At 44.1% G+C, this 12,616-nt stretch overlaps 1 protein-coding gene across 2 annotated transcripts; it reads right to left on the bottom strand.

Annotated features, from left to right (window-relative positions):
* Positions 1 to 232: 232 nt before the first annotated feature.
* On the bottom strand, positions 233 to 3,878 carry LOC139387221 (zinc finger and BTB domain-containing protein 14-like). Of its 2 annotated transcripts, none has more exons than XM_071133302.1 (2): positions 3,784 to 3,878; positions 233 to 3,028 (listed from the first exon to the last, which is right to left on the bottom strand). In XM_071133302.1, exon 2 carries the CDS (start codon positions 2,997 to 2,999, stop codon positions 1,839 to 1,841), a length of 1,161 nt encoding a protein of 386 aa, XP_070989403.1. In that variant the 5' UTR covers positions 3,000 to 3,028; positions 3,784 to 3,878; the 3' UTR covers positions 233 to 1,838. The 2 variants fall into 2 exon arrangements, with proteins under 2 accessions (XP_070989403.1, XP_070989404.1); XM_071133303.1 differs by having other exon boundaries at positions 3,253 to 3,869.
* Between the last annotated feature and the right edge of the window lie 8,738 nt (positions 3,879 to 12,616).

Here is a 12,616-nt window from a genome sequence, read left to right as displayed (position 1 = left end):
CGTGCTTCTACACCTGCATTGCTTGCTGTTTGTGGTTTTAGGCTGGCTTTCTGTACAGCACTTTGAGATATCAGCTGATGTAAGAAGGGCTATATAAATAAATTGGATTTGATTTAGTCTATGTGTACGTCTCAAATGGCACCAGATTCGGGACGTTACCCTAAATGTCCCCGAACTAATATTATCCAAAGTTACTGTAATTGAATCAGACACAAGAAAACAATTCCGTAACTGCTATAGAATGTGTGTGTATTGACACAAATACACATCGTTACTGAGTTCTGGGTTACAGTCATAACTATTACCATATACTAAAGTAACGCCCTCATGAAAATACATTTTAAATCAGATCATAACAATGCCCCCCCCCCCCCCCCCAAAAAAAAATCTATTCATCAAATGTTGGTTTATTTTCAAAGTGTGAGAGAACAACGGTATATTTTCATTTCATAATTGTGTGTCCTAAATATTTAAATTGTGCAACTAGTCAAGCTACAGTATATATACAGACGTGGTTGTATCGATCGCTCTCCGACGGTAGCTACAGATGTGATACAGATGTGGTATCTCTCTCTGATGATAGGCTAGTGATACAGACGTGGTTGTATCGATCGCTCTCTGACGGTAGCTACAGATGTGGTATCTCTCTCTGATGATAGGCTACTGATACAGATGTGGTATCTCTCTCTGATGATAGGCTACTGGTACAGATGTGGTATCTCTCTCTGATGACAGGCTACTGATACAGATGTGGTATCTCTCTCTGATGATAGGCTACTGATACAGATGTGGTATCTCTCTCTGATGACAGGCTACTGATACAGATGTGGTATCTCTCTCTGATAGGCTACTGATACAGATGTGGTATCTCTCTCTGATAGGCTACTGATACAGATGTGGTATCTCTCTCTGATCGGCTAGTGACACTGTATAACAGTAAATCTGGTCGGACTCATGCTGCTTGGGCTGAACAGACAATGAACAGCCCTCCTTCAGACTGCTTGTCAAAGGTCAGGGGTCAAATCCATTCCAATTCCGCAAGCAAACTGAAAATTCCAATAATTCCCAATTTTCCACCATTTGTATTTTCCCCAAATGAGGATGGAAAATGTGACTTGGAATGTTGATTTATTTCCAGAACCGACAATGGTATTAACCTGTTACCCAGCTGTCTATCGAAGGCCCAAGACTTTGGTATAACCTGTATGTATCAAAAGCAGAATGGTGACTCCTACAGTGTAATATCAACCAATCATTACAATAAAAACAGCCATTTTAAGATCCACATGTAAAAAGATATACACAGCAAAAATGTTATGAAGAGAATCACAATTGTTGTTGTTGTTGTTGTTGTTGTTGTCTTAAAATACAGTAAGGTTAAACAAAAAAAAACACTTAAATGTTACTGATATTCAATAAAGTAAAATAAATAAAAGTTATAATAAGAAGAACCCTGTTTGTCTAAATATTTTTTTTTTAAATGTGAAAAATATACATTAATGGTCGTCGTAGTAGATAATAGCCTAAACATTATTATTATTATTATTATTCTACATGAAGTGGGGAAAAAACAAAAACCTAAACAATTCAATAAAATACAATTCAATAGGATCATTTTTACTACATGCCCATTATGTCATTACAGTAATGGATACGGTATGATCCCACCATCTTCTCATTGTTACACCTCAGTACATATCACAGGGCTAGTATTCATGTGTTTCTGGATGCTTGTGTGTGTGTGTGTGTGTGCACATGTGTATTCATGAGTGTTAGTACGTGTGTGTGTGTCTGTCACTATATACGCATGGTGTGTGTGTCTGTGTAACAGTCCGTCCTTACGAATGTGGCCCAGCCTCTAGCTTCCAGTCCCTCTGGCTCTGCGTGTCGGCGTCTCCCTGGATGCCGCCAGGGGCGGCGGTGGCGGCGGCGGCGGGGGACAGCGTTCTGCGCTGGCTGTGCATCGTGTTCCAGTGGCGCTTCAGGTCGGACGCTTTGATGAACGCCTTGTCACAGGAGCCGCAGTTGAAGGGCCTCTCCCCTCGGTGCTGCCGCTCGTGGTCTCGCAGGTGGGACTTGTGCTTGAAGGCCTTTTCACACATCTGGCATCCGAAGGGTCTCTCGTTGCTGTGGACCCTCTCGTGCCGCTTTAAGTCGGGCCCTCGTATGAACGCCTTGCCACAGACCAGGCAGCGGTGCGGTTTAAAGCCTGTGTGGATCTTCAGGTGCTCTTTGAGGTGGGCCTGGGTGGTAAAGGTTTTGGGGCACACCTCGCAAGCGAACGGACGGTGGGCCAGGTGGGACTTGTCTTTCTTGGGGCCGTCTCCGCCTGGTTTCATTCCCGGGTGGATGCCGTCAGAGCGGTGGCCGTACAGCAGGTAGTCAAGCTTCATATCGCTGGAGGAGGAGGACGAGGAGGTCCAGCCGTGGGCGCTGTGGGGGTCTTTAGACATGTTCCCGCCGAAGTGAGGAGGGACCCCGTGAGGCCCTCCAGAGCCCATGGCCTCCATCCCTCCATCGTAGAAGCTGTTCTTCCTCACCTCCTCCATTGCCAGCTCTTTGAGGATGGCGTCCTGGGCTCTCATACCGTCCCCTGGCGCCTGGTTCTCACGACTCAGCTTCATGTTGGGCTCACGTTTCTGCGAACACAGGTTGTCGAGGAACGTGATCCCCAGGACCTGTCCGGATGACATCATGAGGTTGATGTCCTTTTTGCGGACCGCGAGCCTGGCGGTGTACATGTAATTGAGGACCTCCTCGAAGATGTCTGAACGGATGAAGTCGAGCTCCACGATGGAGTTGTCCACATCGTTCTGTTTTTTAAACAGCTTCTTGAAGTAGATGCTGCAGGCGGCCAGGACACAGCGGTGAGCTCTGAACTCAACGTTTTCCACCACAACCACAACGTCACAGTGGTCCCCTTCCATCCTCTGCTGGTTCAACATCTTCAGGAAACTGGTCTTGTGATCGTAGTCGATGTATTTCAGGAATTCACCCATGATTGCAGGTTTATTTAGATGGTATTTACCTGCAAAAAAAACAAATGCAGTGTCCAATGGTAACTGAAAAAAAAGTGTCTGTTTTATAATAGTTTTTGGTAAATATAAAAAAGGTTTCGAGTTTTAATTTAATTGGCGTGCCGAATATCAATAATAGCCGAGTGTTACGAATTAATGTAGATTAGTTAGTACACAGTATACACATCGGTATCGATCATATATATATATATATATATAAATATAATTGTCACACCAAAGCAAACTTCTGAAATGTGTTCTGTCGGCTGTTGCGTCGTATATATATTGTTGTTCGTCAGTTCCCATCCAACAGTGAGAGTATCCACAGCTGACGACGAGACAATAACAGACCGCAGTAACAATGCCAAATCAGTCAAGCAGCAATCGGGTTTTGGGGGAAGGAAAATAAAAACAACACGGAACAGTCGGAAAAAAAATGCAGGTATCCGCAATAAAATTCAATCCCAACGCATATGGATACAAAACTGTTTTGTACCCAGCGGTGAAAATAAACGGTATTTCTGCGAGTTATAAGGAATTATAAAAACGCCCTTTCGTAGCCAGTTATTTCTGCTACCACTGCTGACCCGTGTACGTTTCACATTTCAGAGAGCCCAGCCATTTTGCCCAGCAAGCCTCCATTAGAAGGTTTTCCTGAACTTTTATCCAAGTTAAAACACCAAACAGAACAGTTCATTTACACTGGTCGATGAAATGTGTAAATATAAGATTGGTCCCCTTCGAGAAGAAGAAAAAATGTCTATACCAGAAACACGAATCCGGTTTGGTGTTGTCACGCAAGGCTGCAGTCGAAGACGACGCAACAACCCTGGTCTCTCTGCCTCTTCCTCCACCTTGTTGTGACCGTCAGCTCTCAGAGGAAGTGACGCTGGTGTTTCTGCCCTCTGTTGGACTGGAGGGGAATTACAGGCAGGTTCTCTCTACTGTACTCTAACAATGGATGTAAATATGACCCTCATAAATCAACCAAATTAGTCCCCCAACCCCCAAAAACAAAAAAACGGGTAAACTTTCAAGTGCCTTCTGGTAAACTTGATCATGTGTGGCTTGGGTTCTGAACTGCTCATAACTCCCCCCTCCATCTACATGACTAATTTTCCCCCCATCTACATGACTCTGTCCCCCCCCATCTACATGACTCAGTTCCCCCCCATTCTACATGACTCAGTTCCCCCCCATCTACATGACTCAGTCCCCCCCATCTACATGACTCAGTTCCCCCCCATTCTACATGGCTCAGTTCCCCCCCATTCTACATGACTCAGTTCCCCCCCATCTACATGACTCAGTCCCCCCTCCATCTACATGACTAATTTCCCCCCCATCTACATGACTCGGTTCCCCCCATCCACATGACTAATTACACCCAATCATCATGACCCCCCCCTATCTACATCACTCAGTTCCCCCCCATCCACATGACTAATTACACCCAATCATCATGACTCCCCCCTATCTACATCACTCAGTTCCCACCAATCCACATGCCCAATTCCCCCTATCCACATGACTAATTCCCCCCTTCAACATGACTAAGTCCCCCCTTCAACATGACTAATTATCCCCATCAACATTACTAATTTTTCCCATCAACATGACTCATTCCCCCATCAACATGACTCATTCCCCCATCAACATAACTAATTCCCCCAATCCACATGACTAATTCCCCCCTTCAACATGACTAATTCCCCAATCCACATGACTAATTCCCCCTTCAACATGACTAAATCCCCCATCAACATGACTAATTCCCCCATCAACATAACTAATTCCCCCAATCCACATGACTAATTCCCCCCTTCAACATGACTAATTCCCCCAATCCACATGACTAATTCCCCCCTTCAACATGACTAATTCCCCCATCAACATAACTAATTCCCCCAATCCACATGACTAATTCCCCCCTTCAACATGACTAATTCCCCTAATCCACATGACTAACTCCCCCCTTCAACATGACTAATTCCCCCATCAACATGACTAATCCCCCCTTCAACATGACTCATTCCCCATCAACATAACTAATTCCCCCAATCCACATGGCTGTTTACCCTCATATACATGACTCATTCCAGCCCCCCTTCTGAATTATTTGTTCCAGCCCCCCTCCTAAATGGCTCATCCCCCCCTTCTACATGACTATTTATCCCCATCTACAACACTAATTCCCCCCATCCACATGACCAATTCCCCTCATATACATGACTAATTCCAGCCCCCATCCTAAATGACTCATTCCAGCCCCCCTTCTAAATTATTAGTTCCAGACTCCCCCCTAAATGGCTAATTCCCCCCCATCTACATGACTATTTATCCCCATCTACAACACTAATTCCCCCCATCCACATGACTCATTGTCCCCATCATTATGACTAATCCCCCATCTACATGACTAATCCCTCCATCTACATGACTAATCCCTCCATCTACATGACTAAAAACCCCATCTACATGACTAATCCCCCCATCTACATGACTAAAAACCCCATCTTACATGACTAATCCCCCCATCAACATGACTAATCCCCCCATCTACATGACTAATCCCCCCATCTACATGACTAATCCCTCCATCTACATGACTAATCCCTCCATCTACATGACTAATCTCCCATCTACATGACTAAAAACCCCATCTACATGACTAATCCCCCCATCAACATGACTAATCCCTCCATCTACATGACTAATCCCCCCATCTACATGACTAATCCCCCCATCTACATGACTAATCCCCCCATCTACATGACTAATCCCCCCATCTACATGACTAATCCTCCCATCTACACGACTAATCCCCCCATCTACATGACTAATCCCCCCATCTACATGACTAATCCCCCCATCTACACGACTAATCCCCCCATCTACATGACTAATCCCCCCATCTACATGACTAATCCCCCATCTACATGACTAATCCCCCCATCTACATGACTAATCCCCCCATCTACATGACTAATCCCCCCATCTACATGACTAATCCCTCCATCTACATGACTAATCCCTCCATCTACATGACTAATCCCCCATCTACATGACTAAAAACCCCATCTACATGACTAATCCCCCCATCAACATGACTAATCCCTCCATCTACATGACTAATCCCCCCATCTACATGACTAATCCCCCCATCTACATGACTAATCCCCCCATCTACATGACTAATCCTCCCATCTACACGACTAATCCCCCCATCTACATGACTAATCCCTCCATCTACATGACTAATCCCCCCATCTACATGACTAATCCCCCCATCTACATGACTAATCCCCCCATCTACATGACTAATCCCCCCATCTACATGACTAATCCCCCATCTACATGACTAATCCTCCCATCTACACGACTAATCCCCCCATCTACATGACTAATCCCCCCATCTACATGACTAATCCCCCCATCTACACGACTAATCCCCCCATCTACACGACTAATCCCCCCATCTACATGACTAATCCCCCCATCTACATGACTAATCCCCCCATCTACACGACTAATCCCCCCATCTACATGACTAATCCCCCCATCTACATGACTAATCCCCCCATCTACACGACTAATCCCCCCATCTACATGACTAATCCCCCCATCTACATGACTAATCCCCCCATCTACATGACTAATCTTTATTTTGGTCTGTGTGCTGCAATTTAGCTTTTATATGATGTGTACATCAAATAAACCTTCCTACATTATCCACTATCATCATGTTCCAACATGTTTTATATTGTATTTTACAAGACAGCTATGTAAAGTTGATACATCCACTGAAGACAACACAAACAACTAATAATATAATATAATCAATATTTTATTAAAAAAAGAAAGTGACAAAATAAAAATCACAATCAAATGCATTTGCCCACGTTTGTATTATTTCGCTGTCTGTTGAGTCTGGAACATCACTGTAGATGAATGGTTGTAGCTGTGTTGTGTTGCAGGTACTAGACTAAGGAAACTGTCTTTAGGGGTGATGTTTAGCCTAGGTACAGATCTAAGATTAGCTTCTCCTCCCCACTAATCTTAAAGTGTAACTGTGACTAACTGTCCAGTGTTTCCAGATTTCTATGAACTATGACCTATAATTAATGACAAGATGAAGGAAAATGTTTTTGTTCCATTTTTTTTATTTTTTTTTTATTTTTATTAAGTATGTTAAAAAGTATATTCTCTGTTTTGGGAATGCCAAATATTTATGCAAGTAGACCTCTGATTGGCCAGCGCATCCTCCTCAAGAGGATGACATCATCCTCTGAGGAAATCGCAAGTATTTTTGAAACAGTCTGAGATGGATATATATTTTTTGAAATCACCAATTTATGGCCACAAATACAGTATATTTTTTATTTATTTAACTTGGCAAGTAAGTTAAGAACACATTCTTATTTTCAATGACGTCCTAGGAACAGTGGGTTAACTGCCTTGTTCAGGGGCAGAATGACAGATTTTTACCTTGTCAGCTCGGAGGAGTCTATCTAGCAACCTTTCGGTTACTGGCCCAAATGCTCTAACCACTAGGCTACCTGCCGCCCCTACACTCTAACCACTAGGCTACCTGCCGCCCCTACACTCTAACCACTAGGCTACCTGCCGCCCCCACACTCTAACCACTAGTCTACCTGCTGACCCTACACTCTAACCACTAGTCTACCTGCCGACCCTTCACTCTAACCACTAGTCTACCTGCCGACCCTACACTCTAACCACTAGTCTACCTGCCGCCCCCACACTCTAACCACTAGTCTACCTGCTGACCCCACACTCTAACCACTATGCACCCCTGCCACCCCTACACTTTAACCACTAGACTACCTGCCGACCCTACACTCTAACCACTAGACTACCTGCCCCCCCTACACTCTAACCACTAGGGTACCTGCCCCCCTACACTCTAACCACTAGGGTACCTGCCTCCCCTACACTCTAACTACTAGTCTACCTGCCGACCCTACACTCTAACCACTAGGCTACCTGCCGACCCTACACTCTTACCACTAGTCTACCTGCCGCCCCTACACTCTAACCACTAGTCTACCTGCCGCCCCCACACTCTAACCACTAGTCTACCTGCTGACCCCACACTCTAACCACTAGGCTACCTGCCACCCCTACACTCTAACCACTAGACTACCTGCCGACCCTACACTCTAACCACTAGACTACCTGCCCCCCCTACACTCTAACCACTAGGGTACCTGCCCTCCTACACTCTAACCACTAGGGTACCTGCCCCCCCTACACTCTAACCACTAGTCTACCTGCCGACCCTACACTCTAACCACTAGGCTACCTGCCACCCCTACACTCTTACCACTAGGCTACCTGCCGCCCCTACACTCTAACCACTAGTCTACCTGCCGACCCTACACTCTAACCACTAGTCTACCTGCCCCCCCTACACTCTAACCACTAGGGTACCTGCCCCCCTACACTCTAACCACTAGGGTACCTGCCCCCCCTACACTCTAACCACTAGTCTACCTGCCGACCCTACACTCTAACCACTAGGCTACCTGCCACCCCTACACTCTTACCACTAGGCTACCTGCCGCCCCTACACTCTAACCACTAGTCTACCTGCCGACCCTACACTCTAACCACTAGTCTACCTGCCGACCCTACACTCTAACCACTACTCTACCTGCCAACCCTACACTCTAACCACTAGTCTACCTGCCTCCCCTACACTAACCACCTGGCTACCTACACTCTAACCACTAGTCTACCTGCCGACCCTACACTCTAAACACTAGGCTACCTGCCTCCTCTACACTCTAACCAGTAGGTTCTCTAGGGGGTACCATTACTGACCAGGACCCATGTCTCAAATATAGCCTGGATGCTAGACTGGCACGCATACCATCTCAAATATAGCCTGGGTGCTAGACTGGCACTTGGGATGTCTCAAATATAGCCTGGGTGCTAGACTGTTTGTGCTATCATACCAACTAAATTATTGTCATGCCAAACAATTAGTGATAAGGAGTTGGCGAGAGCACAAAGAGACTGGCATGCAGGCTGTCTCAAATATAGCCTGGGTGATAGACTGGCACGCACACTGTCTCAAATATAGCCTGGGTGCTAGACTGGCACACAGGCTGTCTCAAATATAGCCTGGGTGATAGACTGGCACACAGGCTGTCTCAAATATAGCCTGGGTGATAGACTGGCATGCACACTGTCTCAAATATAGCCTGGGTGCTAGACTGGCACATTGTCTCAAATATAGCCTGGGTGCTAAACTGGCACACTGGCACACTGTCTCAAATATGCTGAATCAAATGATTAAAATCAATGATTCAAATATTCTGAATCAAATGACTAAAATCTATCATTTAAATGATTCAAATCAATGATTCAAATATTCTGAATCAAATTACTAAAATCTATCATTTAAATTATTCAAATCAATGATTCAAATATTCCGAATCAAATTACTAAAATCAATGATTCAAATATTCTGAATCAAATTACTAAAATCAATGATTCAAATATTCTGAATCAAATTACTAAAATCTATCATTTAAATGATTTCAATCAATGATTCAAATAGCTGAATCATTTGATCCATGGAGGATGGGAAGATACGGACAAATCCGTATAATTGTCTGTATTTTCCCATTCTCCATGGATCATTGACAAAGAAAAAAAAAAATGAATAAAATAATTTGTAACTGAATATAGAAGATATAAATCTGCCTTAGTTTGTATTGTTTTGTTGCCTTAGGAAAGCACATGTACGTACAATACCATGTTGAACTAATATATTTCTATTTCTAACTGTAAATCTCTGAGGTGTGATGGAGTGGAGAAGGTGTTGGCTCTATTTGCTGTAAATCTCTGAGGTGTGAAGGAGTGGAGAAGGTGTTGGCTCTATTTGCTGTAAATCTCTGAGGTGTGATGGAGTGGAGAAGGTGTTGGCTCTATTTGCTGTAAATCTCTGAGGTGTGAAGGAGTGGAGAAGGTGTTGGCTCTATTTGCTGTAAATCTCTGAGGTGTGAAGGAGTGGAGAAGGTGTTGGCTCTATTTGCTGTAAATCTCTGAGGTGTGAAGGAGTGGAGAAGGTGTTGGCTCTATTTGCTGTAAATCTCTGAGGTGTGAAGGAGTGGAGAAGGTGTTGGCTCTATTTGCTGTAAATCTCTGAGGTGTGAAGGAGTGGAGAAGGTGTTGGCTCTATTTGCTGTAAATCTCTGAGGTGTGAAGGAGTGGAGAAGGTGTTGGCTCTATTTGCTGTAAATCTCTGAGGTGTGAAGGAGTGGAGAAGGTGTTGGCTCTATTTGCTGTAAATCTCTGAGGTGTGATGGAGTGGAGAAGGTGTTGGCTCTATTTGCTGTAAATCTCTGAGGTGTGATGGAATGGAGAAGGTGTTGGCTCTATTTGCTGTAAATCTCTGAGGTGTGATGGAGTGGAGAAGGTGTTGGCTCTATTTGCTGTAAATCTCTGAGGTGTGAAGGAGTGGAGAAGGTGTTGGCTCTATTTGCTGTAAATCTCTGAGGTGTGAAGGAGTGGAGAAGGTGTTGGCTCTATTTGCTGTAAATCTCTGAGGTGTGATGGAGTGGAGAAGGTGTTGGCTCTATTTGCTGTAAATCTCTGAGGTGTGATGGAGTGGAGAAGGTGTTGGCTCTATTTGCTGTAAATCTCTGAGGTGTGATGGAGTGGAGAAGGTGTTGGCTCTATTTGCTGTAAATCTCTGAGGTGTGATGGAGTGGAGAAGGTGTTGGCTCTATTTGCTGTAAATCTCTGAGGTGTGATGGAGTGGAGAAGGTGTTGGCTCTATTTGTTGTAAATCTCTGAGGTGTGAAGGAGTGGAGAAGGTTTTGGCTCTATTTGCTGTAAATCTCTGAGGTGTGATGGAGTGGAGAAGGTGTTGGCTCTATTTGCTGTAAATCTCTGAGGTGTGAAGGAGTGGAGAAGGTGTTGGCTCTATTTGCTAGGTTATTATAATGTTGTGCCCTCCAATGTGTCACAAACAGCCGACAGCATTTTACCCGTTTGGAGTGACGTTTTATTTATTTATTTATTTATTTATTTCATAAATAAAAATAAACAATGCTGCTACAATAATTACTGTTAAATTATAATTTTAAAACTCATCCAAAATCGGTAATAAGGTGGTGAATGAATCAATCGTTTTGGCCTATTGTAGAGTTCAGTGTGGTGGGAGGTGGATAAATGAACCTGTTTGTTTATCATCTGACAGTATGGGAGTAGTAATCTGATATCATTGTTTATCATCTGACAGTATGGGAGTAGGAATCTGATATCATTGTTTATAATCTGACAGTATGGGAGTAGGAATCTGATATCATTGTTTATAATCTGACAGTATGGGAGTAGTAATCTGATATCATTGTTTATAATCTGACAGTATGGGAGTAGGAATCTGATATCATTGTTTATCATCTGACAGTATGGGAGTAGGAATCTGATATCATTGTTTATCATCTGACAGTATGGGAGTAGTAATCTTATATCATTGTTTATCATCTGACAGTATGGGAGTAGGAATCTGATATCATTGTTTATCATCTGACAGTATGGGAGTAGTAATCTGATATCATTGTTTATTATCTGACAGTATGGGAGTAGTAATCTGATATAATTATTTTTCATAATAATGCTAAACTGCTTAGTTTTGCTCATGCAATATGCATGAGACTGATGATGGGAATGTTAAACTCTAACGACATAATTGGATTTTTTGACATCAATGGATGATTTTTCACAAAGTCCAAGTTAAGCACATGGATCGGGCCCCATTGAGAGCAAAGCATAGAATTACAATCTATCATGCCATCATGGACTGGAATGGGGAGGTTCGTTCTATAGGTTACATTTCTACGGAGCAGAGTCCGTCTGTAGAACAATAGGCTGGCTCTATAGTCTCTACTGTAGTTATAACAGGCCCAGCAGGCGGGCACAGTAATGTAATGAGGTCCATCATGACGCTGGAGGAGGTTGGAGGGCGAGTCCTTCTACCAGGCGGGATATATAGAGCTGTCCTTACTCCTAAAAACAGAGACAGAGAGAAACAGTCTCGGTTAGTACATTCCCTCGCATTGGGAGCCACGTAGGAAACGGTACAGTATCGGAGGCAGATTAGGAGAGCCTGAGGCCATGGCAGAGCCATGCTGATGCTTTCTCTCTGTAAATTACCGTGCGAACATAACACAGTGCAGGATACTGGAATTGGAAAGAGGTCAGCTCATTTAAGGGCCAGTGTACCGGACATAGATGAATCCTGGACTAAAGCAAGCATCTCTCTCTTTGAAAGTACATTTGGGGTCCCAAACCAAGCCATGAGGTCGAAGAAATTGTCCGTAAAGCTCTGAGACAGGATTGTGTCGAGGCACAGATCTGGGGAAGGGTACCAAAACATTTCTGCAGCATTGAAGGTCCCCAAGAACACAGTGACCTCCATCATTCTTAAATGGAAGAAGTTTGAAACCACCAATACTCTTCTTAGAGCTGGCTGCCCGACCAAACTGAGCAATCAGGGAGAAGGGCCTTGGTCTGGGAGGTGACCAAAAACTCGATGGTCACTCTGACAGAGCCCTAGAATT

The sequence above is a fragment of the Oncorhynchus clarkii genome, chromosome 28 (genome assembly GCF_045791955.1).
Source record: "Oncorhynchus clarkii lewisi isolate Uvic-CL-2024 chromosome 28, UVic_Ocla_1.0, whole genome shotgun sequence".
Taxonomy (NCBI): Eukaryota; Metazoa; Chordata; class Actinopteri; order Salmoniformes; family Salmonidae; genus Oncorhynchus; species Oncorhynchus clarkii.
This window is presented reverse-complemented; position numbering and strand designations above follow the sequence as displayed.

Excerpts from the sequence above, each read along its gene's own strand:
- LOC139387221 (XM_071133302.1), bottom strand. The coding sequence starts at position 2,999 with ATGGGTGAATTCCTGAAATACATCGACTACGATCACAAGACCAGTTTC.